This window comes from Oncorhynchus clarkii, chromosome 16 (assembly GCF_045791955.1).
Source record: "Oncorhynchus clarkii lewisi isolate Uvic-CL-2024 chromosome 16, UVic_Ocla_1.0, whole genome shotgun sequence".
Taxonomy (NCBI): Eukaryota; Metazoa; Chordata; class Actinopteri; order Salmoniformes; family Salmonidae; genus Oncorhynchus; species Oncorhynchus clarkii.
In genome coordinates this window covers 21,518,175-21,536,130 of record NC_092162.1, presented here as the reverse complement: position 1 = coordinate 21,536,130, position 17,956 = coordinate 21,518,175, and the positions used below count along the sequence as shown (strand labels likewise).

General features: G+C 44.1%; 1 protein-coding gene across 1 annotated transcript; it reads right to left on the bottom strand.

Moving 5' to 3' along the window:
- Positions 1–241: 241 nt before the first annotated feature.
- LOC139368180 (conserved oligomeric Golgi complex subunit 7-like) lies at positions 242–17,754 on the bottom strand. The gene is made up of 19 exons (XM_071106797.1): positions 17,470–17,754; positions 17,157–17,379; positions 15,935–16,083; positions 14,088–14,204; positions 13,470–13,638; positions 13,263–13,345; positions 13,025–13,147; positions 11,782–11,980; positions 11,137–11,264; positions 10,648–10,802; positions 10,033–10,149; positions 7,515–7,580; positions 7,138–7,324; positions 6,680–6,820; positions 6,502–6,585; positions 6,149–6,263; positions 5,620–5,763; positions 883–1,070; positions 242–534 (listed from the first exon to the last, which is right to left on the bottom strand). Exons 2-18 carry the CDS (start codon positions 17,317–17,319, stop codon positions 904–906), a joined length of 2,307 nt encoding a protein of 768 aa, XP_070962898.1. The 5' UTR covers positions 17,320–17,379; positions 17,470–17,754; the 3' UTR covers positions 242–534; positions 883–903.
- Positions 17,755–17,956: the final 202 nt, after the last annotated feature.

Below are 17,956 nucleotides of genomic sequence, written 5' to 3'. Positions count from 1 at the left end.
TTGGGAACATATTTCCTGAATTAAACAAATCAGTTGAATTCCTGGAGATTTTAGTCTAGATTTTAGCTTTGGCCTGTTGCCAACCTTAGCATTACAGTATGTTCATTAATTATTTTCTGAGATGAACCTTCATACTGTTAAACATAGCCTATGTGAACAATACTACCCTTGCTGTGGCAACAGCATCCTCAGTTAATCAGACATTGAGCTTGAATCTTCAATTAATTTCAATATCAAAGACTTGAAGACAACAAGGCCACATGTTTATTAAATTAGTGGATAGATTCCAGTACATTACAAATAAGCAAAACCAATTCTACCCGGATTTACCCCAATATAAGTGTAAATGAACAAAAATGTAACATAATAGAAAACAATATATATTTTTTTACTAACAGAATTGCCAATAGTATGATGCCAAAGCAGTTACAATATTTGATTTGAAGATGTTGCATGATGGGAATATCCCCAAATGGATACTTCTCAGTTCTCCGTCATACCAGGGGTCCAGACTCCAGATTGTAATGATCAAATCTATAGAGAAGAAAAACAGTGAGGAACAAGCGATTTGAGTAGGATCATAATTTTTTACATGACATACTTCCATATTTACAACACGTATAAAAAAAGTGTAATTTGATATTTCTCTACATTCTAAGACTGGATTTGTTTTTGGGTCAAGTGTAAACACATTTGAAATCAGGCTGACCAACACAGGAGGTGAAAGACAATGTATTTGTGTTGGGACGAGAAAAAAAAAACTGGGCCCTATACTTTTAACGTTGGACTTATGTGACAGAGACAGTGTACATTCATCAACATTTAAGAGTCAATGTGCCAGAGTTAGCAAAATAGCTTATTTTTTTGTCCATAGTCCGTTACCGGTTTAGAGTGTGACCGTGGTCAGTGGTCCAGCCCTCTCAGGGCAGCGATGGTGGACACCAGTCTGCGGGGCAGCAGTTTGGCCGTCTGTCTGTACTCCTCTGGCTTGGCCCTCAGCAGGGTCACTATCTGCTGAAGTGTCCTGGAGGGCTGCAGGCCCAATGCGTCCATAACGTTGCTCAGATAGTCTGTGGGGAGTTAGGAGACAGATGTTGAAGACCAACAAACACTGTGTGGCACTAAGACACTGAAAACATAGTATGGACATAATATAGTATGTAATAGGTAATAATATAGTATGTGGCAGGGTCTACAGACAAACAAGGATTACAAAGGGAAAAACCAGCCACATCGCAGACACAGATGTTTTGCTCCCGGGACAAGCTAAAAACACCTTCTTCGCCCGCTTTGAGGATAATACAGTGCCACCGACACGGCCCGCTCCCAAGGACTGTATCGTTGTCCCTGGCCGATGTGAATAACACGTTTAAGCGTGTTAACCCTCGCAAGGCTGCAGGTGGCATCCCTAGCCATGTCCTCAGAGCATCCGCAGACCAGCTGGCTGGAGTGTTTGACATATTCAATATCCCCCTATCCCAGTCTGCTGTCCCCACTTGCTTCAAGATGTCCACCATTGTTCCTGTACCCACTGCTTCTTGACACAATGCCCACTTAACCCGGAAGCCAGCCACACCAATGTGTCGGAGGAAACACCGTACACCTGGCGACCGTGTCATCGTGCACTGCGCCCAGACCGCCACAGAAGTTGCTAGTGCCCGATGGGACAAGGACATCCCTGCCAGCCAAACCCTCCCCTAACCCGGACGATGCTGGCCCAATTGTGCGCCGCCCGATGGGTCTCCCGGTCGCGGCCGTTTGCGACAGAGCCTGGACTCGAACCCAGGATCTCTAGTGGCACAGCTAGCACTGCCTTAGGCCACTGCGCCACTAGGGAGGCCACCGTAGCACTCACTTCTGTCATCATGAAGTGATTTGAGAGGCTACAGTCGTTAAGGATCATATCACCTCCACCTTACCTAACACCCTAGACCCACTTCAATTTGCATACCACCCCAATAGATCCACAGACGACGCAATCGCCATCACACTGCTCTATCCCATCTGGACAAGAGGAATATCTATGTAAGACTGCTGTTCATTGACTATAGCTCAGTATTCAACAGCATAGTACCCTTCAAGCTCATCATTAAAGTTGGGGCCCTGGGTCTGAACTTCACATTGTGCAAATGGTTCCTGAACTTCCTGACAGGCAGCCCCCAGGTGGTGAAGGTAGGACACAACACTTCCACTTCACTGATCTTCAACACGGGCCCCACAAGGGTGGGTACTCAGCCCCCTCCTGTACTCCCTGGTCACCCATGACTGCGTGGCAACGCAGGCCTCCAACTCAATCATGAAGTTTGCAGACAACACAACAGTAGTAGGCCTGATTACCAACAATGACGAGACAGCCTAGAGGGAGGAGGTGAGGGCCCTGGAGGAGTGGTGCCAGGAAAATAACCTCTCTCTCAACGTCAACAAAACGAAGGAGCTGATCGTGGACTTCAGGAAACAGCAGAGGGAGCACACCCCTATCCGCATTGACGGGACCGCAGTGGAGAAGGTGAAAAGCTTCAAGTTCCTCGGCGTACACATCACTGTCGATCTGAAATGGTCCACCCACAGACAGTGTGCGGAGGAAGGCGCAACAGCACCTCTTCAACCTCAGGATGCAGAAGAAATTCGGCTTTGCCCCTAAGACCCTCACAAACCTTTACAACTGCACAATTGAGAGCATCCTGTCAGGCTGCATCACCGCCTGGTACCGCAACTACACCGCCCGCAACTGCAGAGCTCTCCAGAGGGTGGTGCAGTCTGACCAACGCATCACCGGGGGCAAACTACCTGCCCTCCAGGACACCTACAGCACCTGATGTCACAGGAAGGCCAAAAAGATCAGAGGACAACAAAAACCCGAGCAACAGCCTGTTCACCCCGCTATCATCCAGAAGGCGAGGTCAGTACAGCTGCTTTAAAACTGGGACAGAGAGACTGAAAAACAGCTTCTCTCAAGGCCATCAAACTGTTAAATAGCCATCATATACATAGAATCACTTATCACTTTAATAAATGTTTACATACTGCTTTACTCATATACACATATATATATATACATATACATACACATATATATACACATACACATACACATACACACACACACACACACACACATACATACATACATACATACATACATACATACATATATATATATATATATATATATACACTGTATTTTAGTCATTGTCACTCCGACATTGCGTGTCCTAATATTTATATATTTCTTAATGCCATTATTTAACTTTAGATTCATGTGCATTGTTAGATACTACTGCACTGTTGGAGCTAGGAACACAAGCGTTTCGCTACACCCCCAATAACATCTGCTAAATATGTGTATGTGACCAATACAATTAGATTATTACTATATTATTACCAATTAATCTCTTGTGGATAGACGCACTTAACATAAATGGTATCGTTGCGTCTGTCAACAGTCTGTGGGATGCAACGACTAACGAGGAACTCTGTTCTGGTACGCTGATTTTTCACCACTGAACATTTGGACAAATTACAATTTTGCAGGTGCTCGCATATTTCAAATTTCAGAAATGGACATTTGGCCAATAGACTTGCCTGAAACTTGTAGAGTTTCCAATTAAGGGAGGGAGGGGGGATACTTTGCAAGACAAGTTCACATCTCCCTCCCCTTGAAGTTAATCGAGCGTCAACATTTTAGTTCTGGGTTTCCGATATTAATTACAAATAGATGTAGAGTACCTGCCAAGCTTAATGATACACTATTGATGCTTTGTCAAGTAGCCATTTGACAACGCATACTTGATGATGCTTTATTACTATCAACATCAATGCAGTTACATATAACTTTTTAATTACAACGTGTGTGTAAGTACGTACTGCTTCTTGGTTTATTTTAATTTAATTTTTTATCTGAAAAATGTAAAACGAGTCTGTAGTTTGAATTTTTTTTTTTTTACTAAACAACCAACTCCAGACGATCATACAGCATCCAAAAAGCAATGACATTCAGTACTTATAACCACGTTGGCTCCAGAGCTAGAGCTCCAGAGCTCTAGAGCTATCTAACAAATATTTCATGAACGATTCAATGGGACTCTAAATACATGGGCCCCAATACCATACACAATGCAGATAGTCCGAGTAGCCATTTGAATACCTGTTCAGGAGTCTTATGGCCTGGAGGTAAAAACTGTTGAGAATCCTTTTTGTCCTAGACTTGGCACTCCGGTACCACTTGCCATGTGGTAGTAGAGAGAACAGTCTATGACTGGGGTGGTTGGGGTCTTTGACAGCTTTTAGGGCCTTCCTCTGACACCGCCTGGTGTAGAGGTCCTGGATGGCAGGCAGCTTTGCCCCAGTGATGTACTGGGCCGTGCGCACTACCCTCTGTAGTGCCTTGCGGTCGGAAGCCGAGCAATTGCCGTATCAGGTAGTGATGCAACATGTCAGGATGCTCTCGATGTTGCAGCTGTAGAACCTTTTGAGGATCTCAGGACCCATGCCAAATCTTTTTCGTTTCCTGAGGGGGAATAGACTTTGTCGTGACCTCTTCACGACTGTCTTGGTGTGTTTGGACCATTCTAGTTTGTTGTTGCTGTGGACGCCAAGGAACTTAAAGCTCTCAACCTGCTCCACTACAGCCCCGTCGATGAGAATGGGGGCGTGCTCGGTCTTCCTTTTTCTGTTGTCCCAAATCATCTCCTTAGTCTTGTTTACGTTGAGCGATAGGTTGTTATTCTGGCATCACCCGGCCAGGTCTCTGACCTCCTCCCTATAGGCGGTCTCGTCATTGTCGGTGATCAGGCCTACCACTGTTGTGTCGTCTGCAAACTTAATGATGGTGTTGGAGTCGTGCCTGGCCATGCAGTCGTGGGTGAACAGGGAGTACAGGAGGGAACCATTGAATGCAACCTTGCATTCTCGCAAAAATTATTGCTGCCCTTACAAAATAACCCTGTTTATGTAAAAAATTACCCAAAACATTGACTGTTTAAAGCAAAACTACCAAAACTATTTCTTATGGTGAACCTGAACAATCTAAATAAAATCTGAATGATTGAAAACCTTAAAATCAGCAGTTGGATGTGAGTTGCATCCACTCTGGTAGGCTACACAACTCCGGTAAAACACCATTTTCTACAGCACATTTGGTAACAATGAGCCATCAAATTACATTGGTTGTCACTCAACTAATAAAGCCTATGATTTGACATTGCGAGAGCCATTTTACAGGCCTCTGAATGCTGAAAGTGCCGCACAGATGTACGAATATCCTATTAGAACAGGGATAGGCCGACCTCTCGTTGGCACCAGCAGCTGTATCTCCCAGCTGGGCGCACAGTTGTTATTTGACAGTCATATGCAGTTAGTCACAAAAGTTCGACAGGCTACTGAACTGAAGGAGAGGACACATCAAGTCAGTCACAACAGATGAGGTATTTTCGGAAATAAAACAATACGATTAAAAAAAACATTAGTGAACCGGCAATTTGTAACATTTGAACGTCGGAGCGGTTTGGGCTCGCGCAGAGCGACGCACTCGTATCTTCAACATTTGAACCAGGGACCAATGCTTATCGCTGAATTGTTACATCCCTAATATTTTGGGGGTCATTGACAGAGGTACAGTACCGATGTCGGTGGCCAGCTGTTTGGTGGAGTGGGCCGTGAGCTCTGGGATGAGCAGGATGGCGTCACAGTACGTTTGCATGGTCGCCCTGGCGATGGAGCCCAGCCAGTAGTCTGCTGTGTTGTCCAGCTCCGGAAGGTCATCACCTGAGGTTGAAACAACATCAGACAAACATGAGGCATGGCCAGTCACACACAGAAAATGGCAAGGGCAGCTATTGAAATTAGGACAAACGAGAGGGAGACTGGAGGAGAGATGGAGTGTGCAAGGAGAAAAAGAAAGAAAGAAGAGACCGGAAGTTTAGGGCAATAGGTAAAGTGGGGGGGGGGGACTGAGAAGAGAGGGGAGAGGTATGGGGAGATAGAAGAGGACTGTGGAAGAGAGGAAAAAGGTGGAAAACCTGAAGAGAGATGAGGAGCAAAAGAACAAGGGAGACGGGTACCAGACAAGAGGGACAAACATCTAAAAAGGAGGGAAGAGTAGAGAGACAGATGGAGGGATAGACCGAATGAAAGAGAGGGGGGGGGTCACCTTGCTCAGGAGGGAAAGGCAGCTTTCCTGCGTGCAGGGCCAACTCCAGCGCCGGGTCTTCTTGCGTCACAAAGGGCTCCAAGTGGAGCGGCAGAGACATGATGTACTGTCCTATCTTTCAAGGAGAAACCACAGGCAGTAAGCCACCTCAACACAACCTGACGGAACCGGAACATTCATAGTACTATAGTAACACTAACGGTGAACATTTACAGCAGAAAAACCACCACTAAAACATTTTTCCAAAAGACAGCTTGCAAGGACAGGTTATAATACACATACAATAACACTAGAATCTACGACTTGAATTATATAACCTGTAGATGTTGTGCCCATAGTTAGACCAGACATACATTGGTGATGTACTCCTGTGGGGACAAGCTGAAGGTAGGCAGGTCTTCAGCATAGCTCTCTCCAAAACCTCCTGCGTCTCGGCTCTGATAACAGCCGTGGTACAAGACGGAACATATGTAAGCATTACATTTACATACAGAAACTAGAGTCACTGACTGCACACACACACACACAGACCTCCATTTTGGAGACCAAGCAGAGTTGATGTTTGATCTGCAGGAAGACCGAGTCGAAGGCCAGCTGGTTGGCCTGCTGGTTGAGACGGGTCAGAGCCACTCGGGGCTCAGCCAGAAGACTGGAGTTACCTGTCCCCTTCTCCTACAAAACAACGACAACTTGAACATGTCAGACCTCACAACAGACCTAACTCCCTGAAAACATAGTGACACTTACTTAATTGCATTTACAAGCCTTTATTGAAGCAAAAATGACTAGGTCGTAGATCACAAGACTCTCTGTATTTTCACTCTGAAAATAGTTCAAAATGGGACATTTGACCATTTATAGGCTACATTCCCATCCTAGCCAACAACTACTGTAACATCACACCCAAGCTAAAAACCTTAAACCCAAATGAAAGTTAACAGTGCCAAGTTAACAGTGCCCCCCCCCCCCCCCCGTATGAACATCCATACCTTGAGGGAGTAGAGCAGCCCCATCAGGCTGTTGTACTCTGACATGTTGCCCCTCTGCAGGTAGTTATACTCCTGCCAGGGGTTCCTGCCGCTTGCCTTCCTCTCTGTGGAGCTGGCTTCCTGGATGCCCGCCAGGCTCCTAGGGCTGTACGACTCAGACAGGTACTTCCCCGCCGTGGCCAGGATCCTATAGGATCATAAAGTGTGTTGAGGCCCATGCACTTTGAAATAAAACGTACTTAAATAAAATTGACCTATAGGTCATGGCAAGAGAACGGGGGAAGTATGAAGGGATATAAGTAGGGGAGTCAGGTAGCTAGGGAGTAGGGTCTGGGGGTTGATTTGGAACTCGGCTAGAGCGATGACATTGGTCTTACTTGTTTGACAGCTGCAGCTCATAGGCCCCACACTGTCTCAGCAACTCCCCACAGGTGGCAATGATCCTGCAATGCAGAGGATACACGGGGTAGCAAAAATAACAGACAGTTCATGCACAATTACTCTTTTCATACTACCGGGCCATGACCGGCCGAGCTGTGCTGCATTGGCCTGGTTAAACGTTATGGGGGAAATAAAAAAATGAAGATTTCTGCCTAAATAGACCCAAAAGTTATTATTTTTCATGATATTACCATAAACAATATCTGGTAATGCTGCATAGTTCTCGAAAGGTCTGGAACTGACCTTTCTGGTAAAAAAAAAAATGTATACAATTGCTGAGGTGTACTGACTTTTGAGGACACAGGCTCAAGTATATAGTACAAATATTACAAAAATATTTTTAAAAAACAATATCAGACTTTTGTCCTATTCAATAAAAGTGGGGGAAATAGGGCTTGTAATTACTGAAACGCTTTCTAAATATAGTAACAATCAAATCATAAACAATTTACTAAAATATTCAACCTTATAACGAACTGTAAAATAAATATGATCATATTTAGTGACAGTACAAGTTTGGATCCATTTCATATAACTGACGGCACAGCATGTTCTACCAAGCGTCCTCTTAGCGAAGCAGAAACACCATTCGAATGTGTACAGACTCGTTACAACTTCAGCTTTGCGCATTAAGTCATTTCGTCCCTCTGTGACCAAGAGAAAGTGGTCGTGTTTCAATTCTACAAAATTATTTCGCATTTATTCATTTCGAGAGCTCCCAATCTGGCTCAGAATATCACAGCGAGACGAAACCACAATTGATGGAGTCCCTAGATTGTCCCCTTTAATATGGCATTTATTGTCATGAACCTTGCCCTGGAGGCAGCTCTGCAGAGTGGTCACTAGCTGGCACAGCCAAAAAGTCATAAAATCTGATTTTAGACCTAACCTTAACCACACTGCTAACCCTAATGCCTCACCTTAAATGAGTTTTTGTGACTTTACATCTGGCCCAGAAAGCAGAAATAGCTAAATTCTGCCTCCAGAGCAAGATACACGACAATAAACGTCAATCTGCCTTTAACATGCCATCTGGCAGGCTGGGCACCGTTGCTCAGAGGCAAATTCAATCCATTCTTTGTCTAGATAGGGCACAAAATGTGATACGTCACTCCCTACGCAAATCGGGGTGTAAAACCTGACACTTAAAGTCAGCTCTGCTGACAGAGTGGTAGCAGAAATATGTGGCTTTCTAACACACTATATATACACAAAAGCATGTGGGTGGACACCCCTTCTAATTAGTGGATTTGGCCATTTCAGTCACAGCCGTTGTTGACAAATGTATAAAATCGAGCACACCGCCATGCAATCTCCATAGACAAACATTGGCAGTAGAATGGCCTTACCGAAGAGCTCAGTGACTTAACGTGGCACCATCATAGGATGCCACATTTCCAACAAGTCAGTTCGTCAACTTTCTGCCCTGCTAGAGCTGCCCCAGTCAACTGTAAGTGCTGTTATTGTGAAATGGAAACGTCTAGGAGCAATAACAGCTCAACAGGGAAGTGGTATGCCACACAAGCTCACAGAAAACAGAAAGGGACTGCCAAGTGCTGAAGCGCGCGGCTCGCAAAAATAGTCTGTTCTTGATTGCAACACTCCCTACAGAGTTCCCAACTGCCTCTAGAAGCAACGTCAGCACCAGAACTGTTCGTTCGGAGCTTCATGAAATGGGTTTCCATGGACGAGCAGCCGTACACAAGCCTAAGATCACCATGTGCAATGCCAAGTCGACGGATGAAGTGGTGTAAAGCTCGCCGCCATTGGACTCTGGAGCAGTGGAAACGCGTTCTCTGGAGTGATGAATCGTGCTTCACCATCTGGCAGTCTGACGGACAAATTTTGGTTTGGAGGATGCCAGGAGAACCATGTTTGCCCGAATGCATAGTGCCAACTGTTAAGTTTGGTGGAGGAGGAATAATGGTATGGGCCTGTTTTTCATGGTTTGGGCTAGGCCCTTTAGTTCCAGTGAAGTTAAATCTTAACGCTATAGCATACAATGACATTCTAGACTTTGTGGCAACAGTTTGGGGAAGGCCCTTTCCTGTTTCAGCATGACAATGCCCCCCGTGCACAAAGCGAAGTCCATACAGAAATGGTTTGTCGAGATAGGTGAGGAAGAACTTGACTGGCCTGCACAGAGCACTGACCTCAACCCCATCAAACACTTTTGGGATGAATTGAATGGAATGGGAACGCCAACTGCGAGTCAGGCATCAGTGCCCAACCTCACTAATGCTCTTGTGGCTGAATGGAAAGTACCCGCAGCAATGTTCCAACATCTAGTGGAAAGCCTTCCCAGAAGAATGGAGGCTAGCAGCAAAGAGGGCACCAAATCCATATTAATTCCCATGATTTTGGAATGAGATGTTGGACGAGCAGGTGTTCACTTACTTTTGGTCATGTAGTGTACAATAAGACACTGGGCCCTGTGACATTAACAAAACCCACCTGACCGAGTTCTGGAAGGCAGTCCAATCCTCTTGGAACACCGCAGCACTGGGCATGTCCTCCAACCTGCACTTCTTCCTGACTGACTGCAGAGTAGTGGAGAAGTCTGACACATACCTGTAGAAAAATTGGCCAAGACACATATATGTGAGAGCAATGGACAAAAGTCAACCAGAATATTCACACAAATATTGAAATGTGCATGTACTGTGTAGTATGTGTATGAACTGTCAGTGTTTCCCCTAGGATTTTTTTTCCAGCAGTGGTGTCATAATTAGGGTTGGGGGAGTAGTGGGTGTCCTCTTGGCCGCAGAGACAAAACTGTTATGTTTTAAAGCGAATTTACTACAATTCTACACATTTTACCATGGCTTATGCCATGTTCTTATGCGATCTGAGTGACTCAAACATAACAAAATCAATTGAGGCCCCATGCAATGACATTTTTGGAATGGCGATTGTTAGTTCTCAAAGATGATCTTATTTAAAAGAAAATATACTGTATTATCTTTTCTACATGCCGTTTAAGTTTACACTGAAAAGCTTTAACATTCCACCTCCCAAAAAATGATTAAACATTTTTTTTTTTTTAAGTGTATAGTTGTGTATAATTACTTGGCGAAGAGGGCTTTGAGGGCCTTGAGGAGGCCACACAAGGCCAGGCCGTCAGTCAGTTTGACACAGCGGTCAACAGCAGCACCGGCCAGGCCAAACAGCTTCCCCACTGAGTGACTCAGCTCCTCTACACAGTCTATCACCTCACCACGCTCCTGACAGAAGGAGGGGAATAAGGAGAGAGAGAAAGAGGGAAGGACAGAGAAAGAAGAGCGGGAGAGAGAAGAAAACGTACGACGAAGAGAGAAGGCAAGAGGTACACGGTCAATGGTCACAAGGTCCTTTCCACTCGCCTTCCCCCAAAAATGAAATGACAATTGAATAAGGTTTGGTTTGTGTGTGTGCGGTGGTATCCTAGCAGATAGGATTATTGGGCCAGTAATCAAAAGGTCGCCGATTCGAATCCCCGAGCCGACTAGTTGAGCAAGGCACTTTACCCTAATTGCTCCTGTAAGTCTCTTAGATGACTAAAATGTAAATTTGCCTCACCAGGGGCACGGCGCTGATCTGAATGAGGAGGTGGGACTCCTCCAGGTCTCCATACTGCAGCTGGTAGGGTTTGTAGGGGTCGTACAGGGCACTGACCAGCTCATTCACCTTCAGCAGGTTGTTCTCGCCTGAGAGGTACAACCACAACATTAGTCTACCTTGTGAGCGCTGAACTCTCCCCCCCCCCACCAAAAAAAACACTCAGATGTCAACCCTAAGGAAAAGTTTGAATTACCTAAGTGGAGCTCAAGTTAGGATTCAGCGCTATATATATATATATATATATCAAAACAATTAATTAGCATCACTATCAAGATTACCATAAACATGTCATGAGCAGATCTTTCAAATACTTCAGTTTCCCTACTATAATTATGTTCCTATGGAATAGTCCCAAAAGTGCAAACTCCAAGCAAAATCAAGGCCACCTTTCAAGTATTTTGACGCAGGGCTGATATCACTACAATCTTATAATCTATATCATCAATCTCACTGCTGACTAACAAGGGACTGCGGATGGAAATAAACTGTTTAGCAAAATCAACAACTGTTTTACACCTCAGCACTGACAGACTTGTCGAATAACGTGCCAATGATAGGCCTATAAATAAATAAATACATAGACGCAGTAGCAGGCGAACAGACCCAGGTGAGGCAACATGGCCTGCGCCAGGCTTCTGCCGAAGGTGGCAGCGGTGTGGTGGAGCTCCAGCAGGGTGTCCAGCCGCTGCTCCTGGGGGGCGCGCTCCATGGCCGTGCTCAGACACACAGGGATGGAGGGCACCATGGCCCCCAGGGTCTGGATCAGCAGCACTGTCACCACCTCGTATGGGTTCTTAAACACCTGGTGGTGGAAGGTAGATCGATTCATATACAGTCATATGGGGACATGGGGTTAGGTTGGAGATGACAAGTTGTAGATGGAAGATTGTGGACCCTCTGCGGACATGTTTTTTTTACAGCAAGAATATATATATTTTTTTATTGTACAGTCTATTAGTGTAAGTCATGGTGTGTAAATTTATGGTAGTGTGAGTAAGGATGCCTAGAGCAGGGCTGCATGATATGGGTAAAAAAAATATAATAGCTTTTTTTTTTATCAAACATTGTGATATAAATCAAAACACTTGGGTGAACGGTTGGAATCATATAAATACTTATATTAAGAAGCAAAGTGGAAAGCAGCATCGTTTGTGTTTGGAACAATCTGTGGACTGCATGACGGGAACTGCATGCAAACTTATAGTGGATCGAACAGTGAGGAGGCGGAGCCGCGCTGCTTTGAGTGACATGGGGCAAGGCTTGTGGAAAGCAGACGCAAGAGAAGAGAGATGACAAACAAAGTACATTTTAAAAATTGACGCGGCCGAGTGGCGTTTTAAAATATTGCATACGATATGGATCTCTTGAGATATGGACACTGCAAATGTCAATATTGCAATTTCGATGTGAATTGAATTACTTGGGCAGCCCAAACCGAGAGTACGCGTTGCTGTCTGATACAGTGTGGGAAGGATACTTAGTTGTGTGTGTTATGTTACGATGGAGCGTGTGTGTTATGGTATGATACAGAGCAGTGGTACTCAAAGTCGGGGTCGAGTGGGAATTGCAGTGTTTAGCCAGTTTTTCACATAATGAAATACATAATTGGGGTGAATTCCAGATCATTGTACGGGACAATATACAAACTTCTTTGAAAGATAATGAGAAAGATACACATTTTATTGAGTAAAACAAAGTATTTATTGGTTATTTTAATTGTGATGAGAAAAGTATAAATCTAAATTTATTTGAAGAATTTTGCCAGAAATTCTGCTGAAAGAAATGGGATCCCACTGAAAAAGTTTAAAAAGCACTAGACTGTGTGTGTGTGTGTGTGTGAGTATACCTGGATGCTCCACTGTAGCTGGGAGTGCCAGGTGGAGAGCAAGGTGTCGTAGAACTCAGCCAGCTGCTGATTTAGACTCAGCTCACTCTGAGACAGGTCCTGCCACACACTCACCAGCTGACCCTGGAAACACACACACACACACAGGATAATTCAAGTCAACAATTGGAAAACACCCACCCACAAAACCACGTAAGCAATTACGCTAAATTAAAATCAGTGAAAATATAACACATACCTTATGACACTTGTAGTAGTAGGCAAGAAGCTGTGGCATTCGGTCGATCTCTGTGAAGACTTTCACAAAGAGCTTGGCTTGGTCTGCAGAAGAAAAGAAAACCATAAGCCTAGTCAGAATCAGGTTTCAGAAAGACCGGTCTAAACTAATACGGATTGAGCATTCCATCTCAACCCAATCAGAAGTTATTTGCAGACCATCTCTTACCTACAGACATGGAGTTGAAGGTGGCTACTATCTGGGGGCTGGCCAAGGCCTCCAGCCTGTTCTTCAGAGCCTCCAGGTGCACACATTTCTCAGAGTAGTCTGGTGTGTCCACCAGCATAGCCAGGCTGTTCTGCATGGCGGTCAGTTTAGAAGAGATTACAGCCATGTCCTGGGGGAACGAGGTAGTGGCAGAAAGTTCCGGTTAAATGGAAATCGATGTTTGGTCAAGTCAAAAATGAAAATGACTAGAGCTTGTGTGTTCCCGTTAACGTGGGATGTCTTCTGCCTTTGAGGAGTTGGTCACTTGTTACAAGTCGACTCAGCAGAATGACACTGTCGCGATGCAGCATCGCAGATATTGAGATGAGCGAGATGCAAGACTCTCTCTCTCACAGTATCTGCGCATGTGCACAGGTTCACTTCACACTATTCACAGCGTGGTAGCCAGGGCACCAAAACAGCAGAGAAGTTGAGCCTCACGCTTCAACGCTCTTATATTTGGTCACCCGTGCCACCTAAAATATCAAGTCACTGAATCCTTAAATCAGTGCAGTGAGATATTACATATCTCTGGAGTGGAGCAGGGTTTTAGAGGTTTTAGAGGTAGTTTGACGCCACCTGTGTCTTGAAGGTCTCCTCGATGTCTGCACTGAGCGTGCTCCATTTGTCTGCCTCCTGTAGTGCATCGGAGGCTAGATGCATCCGAGACTTGACCTGATCGAGCTCAACCAAGACCTGCAACACAGAATCCACACGCCAAAGACTTAGTGCTGTATAACTGACAACACATACAGTTGGAAGTCGGAAGTTTACACACACTTAAGTTAGTCATTAAAACTCGTTTTTCAACCACTCCACAAATCTCTTGTTAACAAACTATAGTTTTGGCAAGTCGGTTAGGACATCTACTTTGTGCGTGACAAGTAATTCTTCCAACAATTGTTTACAGACAGATTATTTCACTGTATCACAATTTCAGTGGGTCAGAAGTTTACATACACTAAGTTGATTGTGCCTTTAAACAGCTTGGAAAATTCCAGAAAATTATGTCATGGCTTTAGAAGCTTCTGATAGGCTAATTGACATAATTTGAGTCAATTGGAGGTGTACCTGTAGATGTATTTCAAGGCCTACCTTCAAACTCAGTGCCTCTTTGCTTGACATCATGGGAAAATCTAAAGAAATCAGCCAAGACCTCAGAAAATGAAAAGTCTGGTTCATCCTTGGGAGCAATTTCCAAACGCCTGAAGGTACCACGTTCATCTGTACAAACAATAGTACGCAAGTATAATCACCATGGGACCACGCAGCCATCATACCGCTTAGGAAGGAGATGCGTTCTGTGTCCTAGAGATGAATGTACTTTGGTGCGTAAAGTGCAAATCAATCCCAGAACAACAGCAAAGGACCTTGTGAGGATGCTGGAGGAAACAGGTACAAAAGTATCTATATCCACAGTAAAACAAGTCCTATATCGACATAGAAATGTCCTCTGGTCTGATGATACAAAAATAGAACCATTTGGCATTAATGACCATCAATATGTTTGGAGGAAAAAGGGGGAGGCTTGCAAGCCAAAGAACACCATCCCAACTGTGAAGCAGGGGGGTGGCAGCATCATGTTGTTGGGGTGCTTTGCTGCAGGGGGGACTGTTGCACTTCACAAAATAGATGGCATCACGAAGCAGGAAAATTATGTGGATATATTGAAGCAACATCTCAAGACATCAGTCTTGGGTCTTCCAAATGGACAATGACCCCAAGCATACTTCCAAAGTTGTGGCAAAATGGCTTAAGGACAACAAAGTCAAGGTATTGGAGTGGCCATCAAAAAGCCCTGACCTCAATCCTATAAAAAAAGTGTGGGCAGAACTGAAAAAGTGTGTGCGAGCAAGGAGGCCTACAAACCTGACTCAGTTACACCAGCTCTGTCAGGAGAAATGGGCCAAAATTCACCCAACTTATTGTGGGAAGCTTGTGGAAGGCTACCCGAAACGTTTGACTCAATTGAAACAATTTAAAAGGCAATGCTACCAAATGCTAATTGAGTGTATGTAAACTCCTGACCCACTGGGAATGTGATGAAAGAAATAAAAGATGAAATAAATAATTTGTCTCTACTATTATTCTGACATTTCACATTCTTCAAATAAAGTGTTGATCCAAACTGACCTAAGACAGTAATTGTGAAAAACTGAGTTTAAATGTATTTGGCTAAGGTGTATGTAAACTTCTGACTTCAACTGCATTTGCCACACTGGGAGCTTGTTATCCTATTTGAATAGGACAATATCCTGACCATAGTACTATATTGTATTATGCGACTGTGTGTATGTCGACGTATCTACATGTACTGACTGTGCTGCATATTTGAATGGTGTGTGTGTGTGTGTTTGCTTAGTTGCAAGTCAATTTCGATGAGGTATCCGTCTGATGTGCGTTTATAACGCAAATGGCTCCCATACCTGCATGGACTGAACAGTGTCCTGCTCAAATTTCCTGATGTCCTCTTTGACAAGGACCATCTGCTCCTTCAGGAATGACGCTTCCTGCTTCAGGGCCTCCACGTCCCGCAGCACTCTGGGCATGTTCTGCAGGGCCTGGTTACTGCTCTCTGAACAAGGAGAAATACAATTCAAATGTTTCCCATCGTGTGCGTCAATGGTCAGAGAAGCAGGAGACATCAAATCATGCTTCGTAAACAACAGGTGTAGGCCAACAGTGAAATGCTTACTTACGGGCCCTTCCCAACAATGCAGAGACAGAAAATAGAGAAATTATAGAAAATAATAATCAATACACAAGGAGTAAAAATAGCTTGGCTTTATACACGGGGTACCAGTACCGAGTCAATGTGCAGGGGTACGAGGTAATCGAGGCAGATATGTACATAACTATGAATAAAGTAACTAGGCAACAGGTTAGACAAACAGTAGCAGCAGCGTATGGCATGAGTCAAAAACGTTTGTGCATATCTCCAGATTACGGCGCGTGTTTACGGAAGACAGAGTTCTGTTCTAATTAGCGATCTAGCATGCGCCGAACACCTGTGTGTAATGGAAGAAAGCCACCAGAACGTGTTGTAAATGATCAGCTGCAATGAAGTCTGTTAAAACCGTGTACAGTAAAAACAGTGTACAGTAAGTGTAGAATTATTTTGATGTGACATTAAATTAAAGGGCTTTACGTTTCTAAACCCGTATCACAATTAAGAATTGACTCTTGTTTAAATGGAATATTTGGCGGTTTTGGCTGCCAGAGCCAGTCTTCCTCTGAAAATAACAAGGTCCTTGGACACTTATTGGGTTACTGTAGCCTATGACTCTTGGTTCTTCCAGTTCAGTTAACTGAACCTGGAACACTTATGTTTCTTGGTAGTTTCGGGGAACAGGCAGCAATAAAATAGCATGACTTGAGACACAAAATTGACAGTATGTCACAGTTACCCTAGCTTTGGGACAACATCGGGATATGGTGCGGTTCAGACAAAAGTTGGAATCAGACGTCTATTTGATAGCCAGGGACACGTTTCACTTTGTTTGGTAAATAGGGGTGTGTTGTTTGGTAAATAGGGGGGTGAATCGGCTACATTGTGGTATGGTTATTTTCCGTCGCCACCCACTAGATCGTTCACAACTCAGGGAGTCCAACCAATAGATTCCCGATGTTGTCCCAAAGCTTAGTTACCCTCTATTGCATTGTTGACTTCCTGGATGAACAACTGCAGTTTCATGACCAGCGTTGCCGCGTGTGCATCTGCCTTCCCAGGCACATCCTTCTGCATCTTGAAGGCCCCATTCACCCAGTCCTTCACGTCGAAATCATCGTCCAGAAATTTGGAAAAGTCCATTTTGCCGTGCGACAAACTTCAGGTAGCTAGCGATGAATGATGTCAAGAAAACCCACAATTCTGGGTGGGGATTAAAACAAGTTGGACAACATTGAAGACAGCTTTGTTTAGCTACCAATAATATTCACTATATTAAAAGTAATTACTTACCATTTCACTTCTGAATGGGACATAAACATAGACTGGCCATACAGGCTAGCTAGCTGCTTCTCTTAATTTGAAACAATCTTAAGTTTGCCCAATTACAGGTTTAGAAACGAACAGAAAATATACAGCCCATGAGCATGAAATGACCATAATAACTAAATAGAGTTCGAGCAAAATAATTGCCTCCTCCAGAGTTGATTTGAATAGACTAAAACATCTAAAGATAAGTTTCTGCTTTGTTGACAGATGACAGCAATATCCTGTTTGCGCTCACTCAATAATCTTCCCCAAGAAACAAATGACTATAAATGGTTCCGTCCCCATTACAATGATCTATGCTCGAAAATGGATCAAGATGAGAACATTAAAAATACAATTATTTTAGAGCATCCATGAGGTTGAATTTTCAAGATGGATGATTGTACTTGTATATTAAATTAGGAAAACGAGTTGTGTTACACTTGAAGTCTCTCGTTGAAACCAAATCCTG

Coding starts and splice junctions, on each gene's coding strand:
- LOC139368180 (XM_071106797.1), bottom strand. CDS start 17,319: ATGGACTTTTCCAAATTTCTGGACGATGATTTCGACGTGAAGGACTGG. Junction 13,639..14,087: donor AGGAGACCTTCAAGACACAG/GTGGCGTCAAAC, acceptor TCGTTCCCCCAG/GACATGGCTGTAATCTCTTC. Junction 13,346..13,469: donor CTTCAACTCCATGTCTGTAG/GTAAGAGATGGT, acceptor TTTCTTCTGCAG/ACCAAGCCAAGCTCTTTGTG.